The sequence below is a fragment of the Pristiophorus japonicus genome, chromosome 1 (genome assembly GCF_044704955.1).
Source record: "Pristiophorus japonicus isolate sPriJap1 chromosome 1, sPriJap1.hap1, whole genome shotgun sequence".
NCBI lineage: Eukaryota > Metazoa > Chordata > Chondrichthyes > Pristiophoridae > Pristiophorus > Pristiophorus japonicus.
The window spans coordinates 372,489,385-372,506,587 of NC_091977.1; the positions used below are offsets into that span (position 1 = coordinate 372,489,385).

Genomic DNA, 17,203 nt, shown 5'->3' on the forward strand with positions numbered 1-17,203 from the left:
GGCAGATTCAAGATTAAACATCCTGTCAGCTATGGCTCAGTGGGAAGCATTCTCGCCTCTGATTCAGAAAGTAGTGGGTTCAAGTCACAAAAATCAAGGTTGACACTCCAGTGCAGCACTAAGGGATTGCTGCACTGTCGGAAGTGCCGTCTTTCGGATAAGATATTAAACCGAGGCACCGTCTGCTCTCGGGTGGACGTAAAATATCTCATGGCACTATTTCGAACAAGAGAAGGGGAGTTATCCTTGGTGTCCTGGCCAATATTTATCCCATTAATATTTATCAACATTAAAAAAAATTATCCGGTCATTATCACATTGCTGTTTGTGGGAGCTTGCTGTGCGCAAAATGGCAGCCGCATTTCCTACATTACACCAGTGACTACACGCCAAAAAGTATTTCATTGGCTGTAAGGCGCTTTGAGACATCCGGTGATTGTGAAAGGTACTATATAAATATGCAAGTCTTTCTTTCACAACTTTTGGTTTTCTTTGCGTATTGAGCCATGCCATTTTCACACAACAAATGACCAGAAGTAGGATATTCTGGACATTAAGGTAGAAATGCCACTCTCTTTTGACAATGCTGTCTGATTTGCTGTGACCCAGCCACTCAAAATCTATTCATTGAAAGGGTAAAAAAATCAGATGCCACTGTCACCTTCAGATCCTAGGTTCTCTGGAATATATTATAAGATCTCTCCACAGTCAGCAGATGGTTCAAAAATACTAAATTTATAGGAACAGAAGGCCACTTAGCCCCTCGAGCCTGTTCTGCCATTCAATGAGATCACAGCTGATTTGTGACCTAACTCTATATACCCATCATTGTCCCATATCCTTCAATACCTGAGGTTGACAAAAATCTATCAATCACAGATTTAAAATTAACTAACCTAGCATCAATCGCTGTTTGTAGAAGAGAGTTCCTAACGTAACCACCCTTTGCATGTAGAAACATAGAAAATAGGTGCAGGAGTAGGCCATTCGGCCCTTCGAGCCTGCACCACCATGCAATATGATCATGGCTGATCATGCAACTTCAGTACCCCATTCCTGCTTTCTCTCCATACCCCTTGATCCCTTTAGCCACAAGGGCCACATCTAACTCCCTTTTGAATATATCCAGCCCATTATTTTTCTCCAGATGACATGATTTATTGGGAAAAAATCAGTTTCTGCACAATCGAGCAGCTCTGACAAGTTGCACACACAACTTTACTCTCTAGATGTCACCGGACCTGCTGGGGTACAGTTCCACAGGTATTAAAGTGGACATTATCTACATGCAAGCATCATTAAATGAAATGAGTACTGGCAGATTATCTGACCAGAAATGGAAGACCGTATCACAGCTAATCCCAATACTGTCCTCACCCGACATCTATACATTATGAATAGAGTGGCTAAATAGTGACCAGGAGCAGAAATATTTGGTCGATTTTCCTCTCCTCAACCAAGACTAGGACCAATAGTAGTGGCCCTACCACCAACGTAGCGGAGGTCAGCTAACTCAGCAAGCTGAAGAATCAAACCCAGGACCCTGGTAGTCTATACAGCTCAGCTACTCACTGGATAAATTCATCAAGCCATTGGGAAGTTATTTCCACCCATTTTAATAGCGAAGATAACTGACCAATTAAAGCATTCGAGAATGCTGAAATTTTGCATGACAGGATAAAGATCAAAGTAAACAAGATGATCAAATAAGACTTACACTAACCCACAATTCTTCTGTACACTTACCTCTCACTTCCAGGAATGGTGATTCTATAGAACCTGTGCCTCAGATGGTGCTTATCGCCATGGTAGCAAACTGTGCAAAGGTCGTAATTAGTACACTCTGCACACTTCCAGCGAATGCCAATAATCGGCTGCTGACGGCATGTATCACACATTGTTCCATCATGCTTGATCCCTTTAAGAGACGTTTAATAAACAAAAAGTTAGCCCAAGTTCCTCTTTAGGTTGAAAATTAAGACAGCTTTGATTTGACATTTGCACAGAAATCTAGACTTATTTGGTAGCCCTGATGATGCTCTCGATAAATAGGAATATTGGAACAGGAGTAGGCCATTCCGCCCCTCAATCCTGTTCTGCCCTTCAATTAGATCATGGCTGATCTGTATCTTAACTCCATTTACCTGCCTTGATTCCGTAACCCTTAATACCCTTGCCAAACAAAATTTATCGTTTAGTTTTGACATTTTTAATTGACCTAGTCTCAACAGCTTTTTGGGGAAGAGTGTTCCACATTTTCATTATCCTGTGTGTGATAGAGGTACTTCCTGATATTACACCTCAACGGCCTAGCTCTAGTTTCTTCTGGACTTCCCATACCAGAGGAAATAGTTTCTCTCCAGCTACTAGATCAAATCCTTTAATCATCTTAAACACTTGAATTACATCACCCCATAATCTCCAACACACAAGAAGCTCAACACCATCCACGTCAAAGCAGCCCATCCACAACCTTAAACATTCACACCTCCACCTTCTGCACTGCAGCAACTCACCAAGGCTTCCTTGAAAGACCTCCCAAACCCGTGACCTCTACCACCTAGAAGGATAAGGACATCAGGCGCATGGGAACACCAGCACCTCCAAGTTCACCACCAGCTCACATACCATCCTGACATGGAACTCCATCGCTGTTCCTTCAACTTCGCTGGATCAAACTCCTGGAACTCCCTAACAGCATGGTGAATCTGCGCTGCACCACCTCCAAGGCTAATATATCCTTTCTGAGATGCGGTGCCCAGAACTGAGTGCAGTACTCCAGATGGGTTCGAACCCGAGCTTTGTACAGCTGTAACACAACTTCCACCCCTTTGGAGATAGAGGCCAACATTCAATTAAGCTTTTGAATTATTTTTTGTATCTGCCCGTTAGCGTTTAGTGATTTTATGTCCTTGGACCCCTAAATCTCTCTCCATTTAGAAAATAGATCTATCTTTCTTCGGTCCAAAGTGGATGACCTCACACTTTACCAAATTGAACTCGATCTGCCACAGCTTTGCCCACTCACTTAATATATCAATGTCCTTTTGCAACTTTCTGCTGTTTCCTACACAAATTAATATGCCATTTAACTTCAAGTTGTCAATAAACTTAGATTTATGGATCATTATTCAGTCATTCCAAGTCATTTATATAGTGAAAAGCTGTGGGCCCCAGTACAGGGGGGGGGGGGGGGGGGAGCGGTGGGTCACCACTAGACATACCTTGTCAATGTTAGTAAAGAAATAAGAGCAGGAGTAGGCTATTTGGCCCCTCGAGCCTGCTCTGCCATTTAATAGGATCATGGCTGATCTGATCTTGGGCTCAGCTCCACTTCCCTGTCGGCTCCCCATAACCCTTCACTCCCTTATCGATCAAAAACTTGTCTATCTCCACCTTAAATATGTTCAATGACCAGACCTCCACAGCTCTCTGGGGCAAAGAATTCCACAGATTTACAACTCTCAGAAGAAATTCCTCCTCATATCAGTTCTAAATGGGCGACCCCTTATTCTGAGACTACGCCCCCTAGTTCTAGATTCCCCCACAAGTAGAAACATCCTCTCTGCATCTACCTTGTTGAGCCCCCTCAGTATCTTCTATGTTTCAACAAGATCACCTTTCATTCTTCTAACCTCCAATGAGTATAGGCCCAACCTGCTTATCCTTTCTTCATAAGTCAACCCCTTCATCTCCGGAATCAAGCTAGTGAACCTTCTCTGAACAGCCTCCAATGCAAGTATATTCTTCCTTAAATACGGAAATCAAAACTGTACGCAGTACTGCAGGTGTGGCCTCTCCAATACCCTGTACAGTTGTAGCAGGACTTCCTTGCTTTTATACTCCACCCACCCTTGCAATAAAGACCAACATTCCATTTGCCTTCCTGAATACTTGCTGTACCTGCATAAGCATAGTAACTTATTGTGTTTCATGCACAACGACCCCTAGGTCCCTCTGTACTGCAGCATTTTGTATTTTCTCTCCATTTTAATAATGATTTGCTTTTTTATTTTTCCTGACAAAATGGATAACCTCACATTTTCCCACATTATACTCCATCTGCCAAATGTTTGCCCACTCACTTAACCTGTCTCTATCCCTTTGCAGATTTTTTGCATCCTCCTCACAAATTGCTTGCCCCCTCATCTTTGTATCATCAAACGTGGCTACATTACACTCGGTCCCTTCATCCAAGTCATTAATATAGATTGTAAATATACAGCACCGATCTCTGTGCCACCCCACTGGTTACCTTTTGCAACCAGAAAATGACCCATTTATCCCTACTCTCTAGTTAGCCAATCCGCTATCGATGCGAATATATTACCCCCAACCCCGTGAACTTTTATCTTGTGCAGTAACCTTTTATGTGGCACCTTATCAAATGCCTTCTGGAAATCCAAATACACCACGTCCATTACTCCCCCTTATCCATCCTGCTCGTTACATCCTCAAAAAACTTCAGCAAATTTGTCAAACATGATTTCCCCTTCATAAAGCCATGCTGACTCTGCTTGACTGTATTATGCTTTTCCAAATGTCCTACTACTGCTTCCTTAATAATGGATTCCAGCAATTTACCAACAGATGTTAAGCTAACTGGTCTATTGGGCCCAAGTTTGCCCCCAGGGTTAGAACGGCGCATCTCCGTGTGGTGCGCCGACTTTTTAAGAACAGAAACGGTGCCTATTATTTACCTTGGTATTCTCCCCTCCGTCCAGTTGATCCAGGCCCTTGGCACAGCGCAACAGAACGCGTGGGGGGGCGGAGCCAGGTTCCAGCGCTGAAATCAGTGCCGGGGCCTCTGCACATGCGCGTTAGAGTGTGCGCGCATGTGCAGTAGCTCCAGGCCCCCCGAGGTTGCGTGGGAGGGGCCCGAAGCACACCGCCCCTAGACCTGGCCGAATGGGCTGCCAGGGCGAAGATCGGACTCGGGCCTCCTTCCTCCTTCCCTCCCTCCCGTTTAGCTCCACTTCCCCTCCCCCCCCCGTTTAGCTCCCCACTCCCCCACCACCCCCCCGCTCCTCCTCTCTCTTCTCCCCTTCCCCCACCATGTTGGCGGCGGCAGGACCCGCCCACCCGGCATCTTGCTGGGGGCGGGTTCCGCCCGAAGTCTTCGGCGGCCCGGCATCTGCGTCGTCCACGGGGCCCGCCCGCCCAAAGTCTTCAGCACAGCCCATTCAGCCTCCCTCTCTCTTCCCCCCCACCGCCTTCCTCCTCTTCCCCCCTCTCCTCCTCCCCTCTTCTCCTCTCCCTCCCTCCCCGCTGTCAGAAACACAGACACTGACAGAGGGAGAGAGAGAGACACTGGGGGGGCCCCGTCGCAGCACGCTGTTGGAGGGTTCCCGGTGCTGCAGTCAGTGAGTAGAAACTTAATTTATTTATTTATTGATTGATGTTTGTATTTTTTTATTTTTTTTTGTTTTATTGGTTGATTTATTTATCATTTATTATTGATGATGGCGCTTTATTTGTAAAAAAGTGTGAAGTGTTTAATGTTTGTAAGCCCCCACTTCCACCCCCCATCTCTCAGTCTCTACGCCTGATTTCTAAGTGTAGGCAAGGTTTTTCTGAGCGTACAAACATCTACACTTACTCCATTCTAAGTTAGTTTGGACTAAGTTTTCGCTGCCTAAACTTGCGAAACAGGCGTAAGTGGTTGGACACGCCTCCTTTTGAAAAAAAAAAATCTGTTCTACAATGAAACTATTCTAACTCTCTAGAACTGGAGCAAACTAAATGCCGAGAATTGCAATTTCTAAGATGCTCCATTCTAAACTAGTTGCTCCAAAAAATTAGGAACAACTCAGGCCGAAACTTGAGCCCATAGTTTCCTGCTTTCTTTCTTAAATAGGGGCGTTACATTTGCGGTTTTCCAGTCCACTGGAACCTCTCCAGAATCCAGATAATTTTGATAGATTACAACCAATGCACCCACTATCTCTGCAACCACTTATTTTAAGACCATAGGATGCAGGCCATCAGGTTCAAGGGACTTGTCCACCTTTAGTCCCATTATTTTACTGAGTACTTTTTCTTCAGTGTTAGTTATTGTTTTAGGTTCCTCCCTCCCTATAACCCCTTATCTATTATTGGGATGTTTTAGTGTCTTCTACCGTGAAGACCGATACAAAATATTTGTTCAAAGTATCCGCCGTTTCCCTGTTCCCCATTATTAATTCCCCAGTCTCATCTTCTAGGGGACCAACGTTTATTTTAGCTACTCTCTTCCTTTTTATATACCTGTAAAAGCTCTTACTATTTGTTTTTATATTTCTTGCTAGTTTACTCTCATAATCTATCTTCCCTCTATTTATAATTTTTTTTAGTCGTCCTTTGCGGATTTAAAAAAAAATATCCCAATCCTCTGGCCTCCCACTAATCTTGGCAACTTTGTATGCCATTGTTTTCAATTTGATACCATCCTTTACTTCCTTAGTTAACCACAGATGGTTCTCCCTTCTCTTAAAGTCTTTCCTTCTCTTTGGAATATATTTGTGTTGAGAGTTATGAAATATCTCCTTAAATGTCTTACACTGTAATCTATTTTCCCAGTCCACTTTAGCCAACTCTGCCTACAGACCTTTGTAATCGCCTTCATGCAAGATCAGGACACTGGTTTGAGATCCAACTTTCTCACCCTCCAAATGAATTTGAAATTCAACTACGACATGGTCACTCTTTCTTAGAGGATCCTTTACTCTGAGATCATTTATTAATCCTGTCTCATTACACATTACCAGATCCAAGATAACCTGCTCCCTAGTTGGTTCTGCAACGTACTGTTCAAGGAAACAATCCTGGATACACTCTATGAACTCTTCCGCATGTTGGCCTTCATAGCGAGGGGATTTGAGTACAGGGGCAGGGAGGTGTTGCTACAGTTGTACAGGGCATTGGTGAGGCCACACCTGGAGTATTGTGTACAGTTTTGGTCTCCTAACCTGAGGAAGGACATTCTTGCTATTGAGGGAATGAAGTGAAGGTTCACCAGACTGATTCCCGGGATGGCGGGACTGACCTATCAAGAAAGACTGGATCAACTGGGCTTGTATTCACTGGAGTTCAGAAGAATGAGAGGGGACCTCATAGAAACGTTTAAAATTCTGATGGGGTTAGACAGGTTAGATGCAGGAAGAATGTTCCCAATGTTGGGGAAGTCCAGAACCAGGGGACACAGTCTAAGGATAAGGGGTAAGCCATTTAGGACCGAGATGAGGAGGAATTTCTTCACCCAGAGAGTGGTGAACCTGTGGAATTCTCTACCACAGAAAGTTGTTGAGGCCAGTTCACTGAATATGTTCAAAAAGGAGTTAGATGAAGTCCTTACTACTCGGGGAATCAAGGGGTATGGTGAGAAAGCAGGAATGGGGTACTGAAGTTGCATGTTCAGCCATGAACTCATTGAATGGCGGTGCAGGCTAGAAAGGCCGAATGGCCGACTCCTGCACCTATTTTCTATGTTTCTATGTTTCTATGCTACCTTGGCCAATTTGATTTGTCTAATCAATAAGATGATTAAAATTGCCCATAATTATTGTTGTACCTTTCTTGCATGCCTCCATAATTTCTTTATTTATACTTCATCTAACAGTGTAGCTACTGTTAGGGGGCCTATAGATTACGCCCACCAGTGACTTCTTCATCTTATTATTTCTCATCTCCACCCAAACTGATTCGACATCTTGATCTTCTGAGGCCAATATCATTCCTCACATTTCTCATTTCGCACTGATCTCATTCTTTAGCTACCCCACCTCCTTTTCCTTTCTGTCTATCCTTCTGATTTGTCAAATACCCCTGAATATTCAGTTCCCAGCCTTGGTCAACTCTGTAATGGCTATCAGATCATACCCATTTATATCTATTTGTGCCATCAACTCATCTATCTTGTTACGAATGCTGCGTGCATTCCCATTATCCCTACTCCCTGTCTCTTGTCTCCTAGCCAATTCCCTAGCCAAGGCAATAGACTGCCTCCAATTCCATATGCTCTTATTTTTGTTAACAGTCTCCTACGTTGAACCTTGTTGAATGCCTTCCGGACATCCATATAAATAACATCCATAGACAGCTTATCTACCATGTTAGTTGAATTTTTTTGAGGGGGTAACTAATTTGTTACACACGACTTACCCTTTACAAATCCATGCCAACTTTCTTTGATCAGCTCATATTTGTCCAAAATGCTCAGCCACTCTGTCCTTAATAACAGATTCTGGTAACTTCCCCACAACTGACATTAGACTAATAGGCTTATAATTTCCTAGTTGATCTCTTACCCTTTTTAAATAGTGGTGCCTGTACTGAAATAATGGATCTCTGTCATGTATTTGTACTTTAGTGTTCAGAGTTTGAGAAGGGGGTGAAGATTAAACAGAAATAATAAATGGGGAAATCAGCCAGGATTCCCACTCCCCGATGCTATTCAGTCCCCTCCACTGGCAAGTGTGCATATGTAGAGCTTGAATGATGAGCTATGCTGGCCAGTACTTGTTTGGTCCAGGGTATCCTACCCACAACAGAGACTCAACACAGACAAAAAAAAATTGAAAGTAGAAAAAACACAGATGTCTGATGGACATCTTTTTAAGCCAAATCACGTTTGCCATGCCACTATACGAGGTATCAGCCAATTGAGCTCAGTCCAACAAAACTTTTAAAAGTGGCAAACTGGGCTGGTTTTCACTGCACAAAAGTGGTCTAATTCTTTCAAACGTCAGATACAGAAAGTGGTCCAGAACTTTAAAACATCACACATAAATGAAAAATGAAATAACTAATTTAAACTAAATGATAATCACAGTTAAAAACAAAAAATGCTGGAAATATTCAGGTCAGTTCATCGAGTTTAACAATTTCAAACCATAACCTCTGGCCCTATCTTTTTTTTCCCTCATTCCCACAGCAGCTGTTGATGATTGTCATCTCCATTTACACCCTCTCTTGACTCCTCGTTTGTTTCTTAACTTGTTCCATTACCATCTCTTCTTGCCTTGCACCATCACCCCTTTTGTCTCTTAATCTCTTCTACCTTCCATCCCATCACAGACCTTCCCTTTTGTGCTTTCCTCCCCTCCCCCTACACTTGCTTAAAATCTATTACATCCCTAACTTTTTCCAGTTCTGTTGAAGGGTCACTGACCTGAAACGCTAACTCTGTTTCTCTCTCCACAGATGCTGCCTGACCTGCTGAGTATTTCCAGCATTTTCTGTTTTTATTTCAGATTGCAGCATCCGCAGTATTTTGCTTTTGTGGTAATCTTAGAACTAGAGATTGGGTACAAATTGAATAACCCTTACAAGAAACTTTGGGAGGATTGGAGAAGAAACAAGTTACTACTTTTGAATCGATTAAATTTATTTTGCATAATAAAAGACTCCTCACTAAAAAGAAATGCTTACCTTTTTTCTGGACTCATAGGTACCTCTCTAGCCGACTGCCACTTAACTGTGAGATTAGCAGGTTTCTTGCTCCTGAATACTGATCCTAGCCCTCAAGCACATGACAAAGGGTCAGTACCAGCTGATGTGCAGTGTGATTGGCATTCCGAGCAAAAAGGATGCTAAACCATCTCACTTCAATGGTGGCCAACTAGGCAGTACGCCAATGGAGCCATCATCAGAGTAGACTGTTGCAGCTCAGGCACTATATCGCAAGTCTCAAAATTGCTGACACATGAAATGTAAATATCTGCCACCAAAAATGAGTGGAGAACGATGCATAAAACAGTTTTGCAGAAAGGAGTACTTTGCATTGATGTCCCCAGTAATGTTATGTCAATGAACTACTTTACAAAGACCCTTGATGAGTAGCTAGAGAATTGAAAGTTGTAATGGGTAAATACAGAAAATAATGGTACCAGTCCTGTTAGAACTGTGGGAAAACGTATCGTGTTAAGATGGAGTAATGGAGAATGTAAATGTTAGATCGATATACTGGACTTTTCACTTAATTACCTGTGGGGATGGAAGGGGGAGAGAAATGTATCTTACATATTTAATCTGTGGTGACCTTGCTCAAGAAATCAATCAATGCTATATGACAATGCAAACTAGACATATTTGTTGGAAGGAGGAGGCTTGATTATGCTACCTGGCCTGATCTCATTCAGTGCTTACCTTCCAGTTCCACTACAGATAAGTCAATTGAAACTCCTGCACTAATTGAAAGGCTCAAGTCAAAGAATTAACTAATGTCTCCATTTCTTCAGATCATGAGTCAGACTTGAAACTGAACGCATACTCTGCAAAAAAGTGATCCAGATATCCTAGGGAAGGAAAAAAGATTGCTATACCATGACCACTGTTGAAAATCAGATTCCATGCCATGTCCTCCACAGCTGAATAGCCCATGGAAACTCGCTGTCAGGGCCATTGGCAACCGCTGAACCATGTTGCAGCACAAGTTACCTCATTACAAGAGGGATGACAGATCTTAGGACTGTACAAGAGCAAAGAAACCACTGCAATCCATCTAACCAGTCACAAAATGTATAAATAGTGAAGAAAAATTCTTTCGATGTACCTAAACTAGATTTTAAATCATTTGTGGCCTGTCTTCTATTTTGATTCCCCCACTCTCCCCCAAATATCTCATTTGATAGAGAAGGTTAAAACTGGGGAATATTGTCTGAGAGCAATTACTGAGTTCAAATACTACAGAATGCTAGAATCTTGCTGGAGCTTGTACAAATGCAAACCTGAAAAAATGTATTTCAAACTTGGAGTGACATGTATAAAGGGTGTAACAAGATGGTTTACAAAAAAAATTCTAAAGCACCTGATCAGGGTTTGCCACTAATGTTTGTTCTAATTAAACTACAGAACAGTTTACAAGGATGGTACAAAACATAAAACTCCTGCACTGATTGAAAGGCTCAAGTCAAAGAACTAACTACAGTCTCCAATTCTTCAAATCGTGAGCCAGACTTGAAACTGAATGCATATTCCAAAAAAGTGATCCAAATTTCCTAGGGAAGGAAAAATGCTCTCAGATCAGCCACGATCTTATTGAATGGCGGAGCAGGCTCGAGGAGCCAGATAGCCTACTCCTGCTCCTATTTCTAATGTTCTTATGTGAAGGGTTTCACAGCCATGTAACAGCTCGTTCAAATCTTTAACCATTGGTACACAAAAATTTATTCTATGAAGTTAATCTTTAGGCTCACTTACTTGGCAGGATTAACAAGTACTGAAAATTACTTTTTATTTGATTAGCTAGGTGTCTGGTAGGTGGAAAAATACACCATGTAAGCAGTTTCTGTTTGCTCGAGTGTAAATGCGCTCAATCAAGGGAGATACCCCACTGGCATAACCAGAGAGCTTGGGTTTAGAGGATTCGTCCTCCCTCACCCCGAAAAAAAGTGTTTACATAGGGATATTGCTGGAGCTTAACTATGCAGACTGCCAGCACTGAGCACCTGTAACCTTCCTGCTGCTTCCATACCAGCCACATTAATATTCGACTTGGATATCTGGAACATCAATCACCAACTCCTTGCTCTTTTAATCCTCATACAAAGTAATATGACAAAGACATATAGCCCGCTTGAGGTCAGCACGCCCTCTAGCATCGTGGGCAACAGATCAGTATAGGTGGGAGCTATCTTCCCAGCCAATTCCCTTTTTTACCATAAGTTCATCACAAAGATTAACCCCAGATCTAACACATTGACCAAAGGAAGCCCCTCCACAACATGGCTAGCAATTCTAAAGCCTCAAGCTTAACATGCATTAGGACATTAGAAAAAGTAATCAAAAAGGCTAAAGGAATGTTGGCCTTTATCTCAAAAGGGTTGAACTACAATGGGGGAGGAAGTTATGCTTCTGTTGTAGAGCCTTAGACAGACCCCATCTAAAGTATTGCATTCAGTTGTGGGCACCCCACCGCACGAAAGATATATTGGCCTTGGAGGGTTTCACCAGAATGAAACCAAGGCTTAAAGGATTAAAGTATGAGGATAGATTGTATAAACATGTATTTCATCACGTTTCGAAGATGGAGGGGTGATCTACTTCAGATGTTTAATACAATAAAATGATTTGATACAGTCGGTACAAAGAAGCTATTTTCTCTAGCATGCCAATCCAGAACAAGGGCACACAATTTTATTAGAGCTAGGTCATTCAGGAGTGAAATCAGGAAGCACATTTTCACACAAAGGGTAGTGGAAATGTAAAAGTCTCTGCCCCAAAAGGCTGTGGATGCTGGGTAAATTGAAATTTACGGAGATTGACAGATTTGACAGCTATATGGGGCTCAATTTTCCCCAGTGATTTGCGCCGTTTGTTTCGCGCGTGCCGCTTTTTTGGTCTAAATTTAAAAATCCAAGTTTTCCCAAAGATTGTGCGCCAAAGTAACTCAGTTAGTTACGATTTTTTTAGGTTCGTTTTTTTTTTGCGTCATAGATTGCGGAGCCTGATGTCTGCGCCAGTTTTTCACAATTATGCAAGTTTGGCCAACGTAGATTTCTCCTAGGACGACATATGTGACCACTTCCAAAAAACCTTCTGTGTAAGAAAAAAACAGCGCACGTTAAAACATTGGCGCAGAAAGGCACCATTGTTTTTAGGCAAAGTTTTGGAGGGAGTCAAGAACACAAATATGCATCATCAAGCTTAAATTTTTCCAATTGAAAACGCAGAAAATGGAAGTCGAATGCAATTCTATAAGTTTGGATTTTTAAAAATAAAAGTGCCACACCACCACCGAACGTCTCCAAACCGGGCTCGAGGGTCGATGCGTCAGCCAGCAAAATCGGTCCCTCGCCCGGACACAGGGGCTCGGGGCTCGAATTCAAAAGAAGTCTGGGGAGTGAGGTGTGGGAGCCGAACTGAAGGGATGAGAACCCTTACACTATGCATCAAATGAAGCCCGGGGGGGAAGCCAAACTAAAGGGATTAGAACCCATACACTATGCATCAAATGAAGCCCGGGGGGGGGGGGCGGGTGTGTCCCCGATCTAAGTAAGCCTATTGCTCATGCGCAGACCTGGGTGTGGTCCATACTAGGGTGTTGTCCATACTAGGGCGTCGACCTTGGGGGGGAAGACAACAAAGAAGATTGTCCTGCCTGCCGTTTTGAGCTTCTTGCAAAAAATACAATTTAATCATGGGAGCAATACAAACAATGCCATTCTATGTGCAAGCCTTCTGCATGATGGTGCTGCGGAAGAGACAAATGATTCGACGTCATTGCATGAGGAACCTCAAAGCACATAGGATGATGGGCAGGAGGCCTTACCACATCAGGTATATCGAGACAGGCATTCATAGCTGCACCTGAGTGATGCAGACTGTGTCAGAAGACTGCGTTTCCGCAAAGAAATTGTAACTGAGATGTGAGAGTTAGGAAAAGCAGACCTGCAACCTAGAAGCGTCAGGGGCACTGCTTTGTGAGTTGAAGTGAAGGTTACAGCTGCACTGTCATTCTATGGATGTTCCAGGCCACAACTGGGGATGTCTGCTCCATTACTCAACATGCAACACATATCTGCATTCGGCAGTTGACTGCTGCACTATATGCCCGGAGGAATGACTAAATAAAGTTCCCCATGACCGCCCAAGCAATGCGTGAAAAGGCTGTGGGCTTCTCAAGGGTACAGGGCTGCATTGAGTGTACCCACATGACCTTGCGAACACCTTTGGAAATTGTGCAAATAGATGTTAACAAATATGATGTGATTGGGATTACGGAGACGTGGCTCCAGGATGATCAGGGCTGGGAACTCAACATCCAGGGGTATTCAACATTCAGGAAGGATAGAATAAAAGGAAAAGGAGGTGGGGTAGCACTGCTGGTTAAGGAGGAGATTAAGGCAATAGTTAGGAAGGACATTAGCTTGGATGATGTGGAATCTATATGGGTAGAGCTGCAGAACACCAAAGGGCAAAAAACATTAGTGGGAGTTGTGTACAGACCTCCAAACAGTAGTAGTGATGTTGGGGAGGGCATCAAACAGGAAATTAGGGGTGCATGCAATAAAGGTGCAGCAGTTATAATGGGTGACTTTAATATGCACATAGATTGGGCTAACCAAACTGGAAGCAATACGGTGGAGGAGGATTTCCTGGAGTGCATAAGGGATGGTTTTTTAGACCAATATGTCGAGGAACCAACTAGGGGGGAGGGCATTTTAGACTGGGTGTTGTGTAATGAGAGAGGATTAATTAGCAATCTCATTGTGCGAGGCCCCTTGGGGAAGAGTGACCATAATATGGTAGAATTCTGCATTAGGATGGAGAATGAAACAGTTAATTCAGAGACCATGGTCCAGAACTTAAAGAAGGCTAACTTTGAAGGTATGAGGCGTGAATTGGCTAGGATAGATTGGCGAATGATACTTAAGGGGTTGACTGTGGATGGGCAATGGCAGACATTTAGCGACCGCATGGATGAACTACAACAATTGTACATTCCTGTCTGGCATAAAAATAAAAAAGGGAAGGTGGCTCAACCGTGGCTATCAAGGGAAATCAGGGATAGTATTAAAGCCAAGGAAGTGGCATACAAATTGGCCAGAAATAGCAGCGAACCCGGGGACTGGGAGAAATTTAGAACTCAGCAGAGGAGGATAAAGGGTTTGATTAGGGCAGAGAAAATGGAGTACGAGAAGAAACTTGCAGGGAACATTAAGACGGATTGCAAAAGTTTCTATAGATATGTAAAGAAAAAAGGTTAGTAAAGACAAACGTCGGTCCCCTGCAGTCAGAATCAGGGGAAGTCATAACGGGGAACAAAGAAATGGCGGAACAATTGAACAAGTACTTTGGTTCGGTATTCACTAAGGAGGACACAAACAATCTTCCGGATATAAAAGGGGTCGGAGGGTCTAGTAAGGAGGAGGAACTGAGGGAAATCCTTATTAGTCGGGAAATTGTGTTGGGGAAATTGATGGGATTGAAGGCCGATAAATCCCCAGGGCCTGATGGTCTGCATCCCAGAGTACTTAAGGAGGTGGCCTTGGAAATAGTGGATGCATTGACAGTCATTTTCCAACATTCCATTGACTCTGGATCAGTTCCTATCGAGTGGAGGGTAGCCAATGTAACCCCACTTTTTAAAAAAGGAGGGAGAGATATAACAGGGAATTATAGACCGGTCAGCCTGACATCGGTAGTGGGTTAAATGATGGAATCAATTATTAAGGATGTCATAGCAGTGCATTTGGAAAGAGGTGACATGATAGGTCCAAGTCAGCATGGATTTGTGAAAGGGAAATCATGCTTGACAAATCTTCTGGAATTTTTTGAGGATGTTTCCAGTAGAGTGGACAAGGGAGAACCAGTTGATGTGGTATATTTGGACTTTCAGAAGGCTTTCGACAAGGTCCCACACAAGAGATTAATGTGCAAAGTTAAAGCACATGGGATTGGGGGTAGTGTGCTGACATGAATTGAGAACTGGTTGTCAGACAGGAAGCAAAGAGTAGGAGTAAATGGGGACTTTTCAGAATGGCAGGCAGTGACAAGTGGGGTACCGCAAGGTTCTGTGCTGGGGCCCCAGCTGTTTAGACTGTACATTAATGATTTAGACGAGGGGATTAAATGTAGTATCTCCAAATTTGCGGATGACACTAAGTTGGGTGGCAGTGTGAGCTGCGAGGAGGATGCTATGAGGCTGCAGAGTGACTTGGATAGGTTAGGTGAGTGGGCAAATGCATGGCAGATGAAGTATAATGTGGATAAATGTGAGGTTATTCACCTTGGTGGTAAAAACAGAGACACAGACTATTATCTGAATGGTGACAGATTAGGAAAAGGGGAGGTGAAAAGAGACCTGGGTGTCATGGTACATCAGTTATTGAAGGTTGGCATGCAGGTACAGCAGGCGGTTAAGAAAGCAAATGGCATGTTGGCCTTCACAGCGAGGGGATTTGAGTACAGGGGCAGGTAGTTGTACAGGGCCTTGGTGAGGCCACACCTGGAGTATTGTGTACAGTTTTGGTCTTCTAATCTGAGGAAGGACATTCTTGCTATTGAGGGAGTGCAGCGAAGGTTCACCAGGCTGATTCCCGGGATGGCGGGACTGACCTATCAAGAAAGACTGGATCAACTGGGCTTGTATTCACTGGAGTTCAGAAGAATGAGAGGGGACCTCATAGAAATGTTTAAAATTCTGACAGGGTTAGACAGGTTAGATGCAGGAAGAATGTTCCCAATGTTGGGGAGGTCCAGAACCAGGGGACACAGTCTAAGGATAAGGCGTAAGCCATTTAGGACCGAGATGAGGAGGAACTTCTTCACCCAGAGAGTGGTGAACCTGTGGAATTCTCTACCACAGAAAGTAGTTGAGGCCAATTCACTAAATATATTCAAAAAGGAGTTAGATGAAGTCCTTACTACTAGGGGGATCAAGGGGTATGGTGAGAAAGCAGGAATGGGGTACTGAAGTTGCATGTTCAGCCATGAACTCATTGAATGGCGGTGCAGGCTAGAAGGGCTGAATGGCCTACTCCTGCACCTATTTTCTATGTTTCTATGTTTCTGTTTCTATTCCGAGATGAACAGAAAAGGCTTCCACTTCGTTAATGTGCAGCACGTGTGTGACGACACGCATCGCATCCTGCCAGTTGATGCAAGATACCCTGACAGCACCCATGATGCGTTTATCCTGCTCAAGAGCGCTATATCTGCCATGTTTCAACAGCAGCCAGAAGGGCAGAGCTTGCTACTGGGAGACAAAGGGTACAGCCTCACCATCTGGCTCATGATGCCCCTACGCGTAACCCGGACGGAAACTAACCAGGAATACAACATGTCGCACATTGTGACGCGCAGCATAATAGAGAGGACCATTGGCATCTTGAAACAGCGTTTCCAGTGCCTGGACCGTTCCGGAGGCTAATTTTAAGCACCTTTGCAATACTCCCCTGAGATTGTCAGTTAGTTCACTATTGTGTGCTGAATAACTTAGCCATCATTAGGCAGCGGCAACTGGTAGTAGAAGGCCCACCTAAGGTGAGAGTGGCTGATGAGGGGGAGGAAGATGCAGATGACGAGGAGGACAAGGACGAGGACGAGGACGCCATGCAACTACCTGAACCCGGAGCACGAAGGCAGAGGGTGGGCAGACTTTTGTGCCCCTTTAACGATTGGCGATCCTTGCGCCAGCAGCTCATCCATGAATCCTTTGCTGCCTGAAGGCTTAGCGGCAACTATTCCAAATGGACCATGTTTACTGTTTGGACCTGTTCCG

At 43.7% G+C, this 17,203-nt stretch overlaps 1 protein-coding gene across 1 annotated transcript in view; it reads right to left on the minus strand.

The window, feature by feature from the left end:
• mib1 (MIB E3 ubiquitin protein ligase 1) overlaps positions 1 to 17,203 on the minus strand; it is a 265,770-nt gene that overhangs the window by 238,216 nt on the left and 10,351 nt on the right. The window contains exon 2 of the mRNA XM_070890910.1: positions 1,747 to 1,918. Coding sequence (XP_070747011.1) covers positions 1,747 to 1,918 — 172 coding nt within the window. The remainder of the gene's footprint in view (positions 1 to 1,746; positions 1,919 to 17,203) is intronic.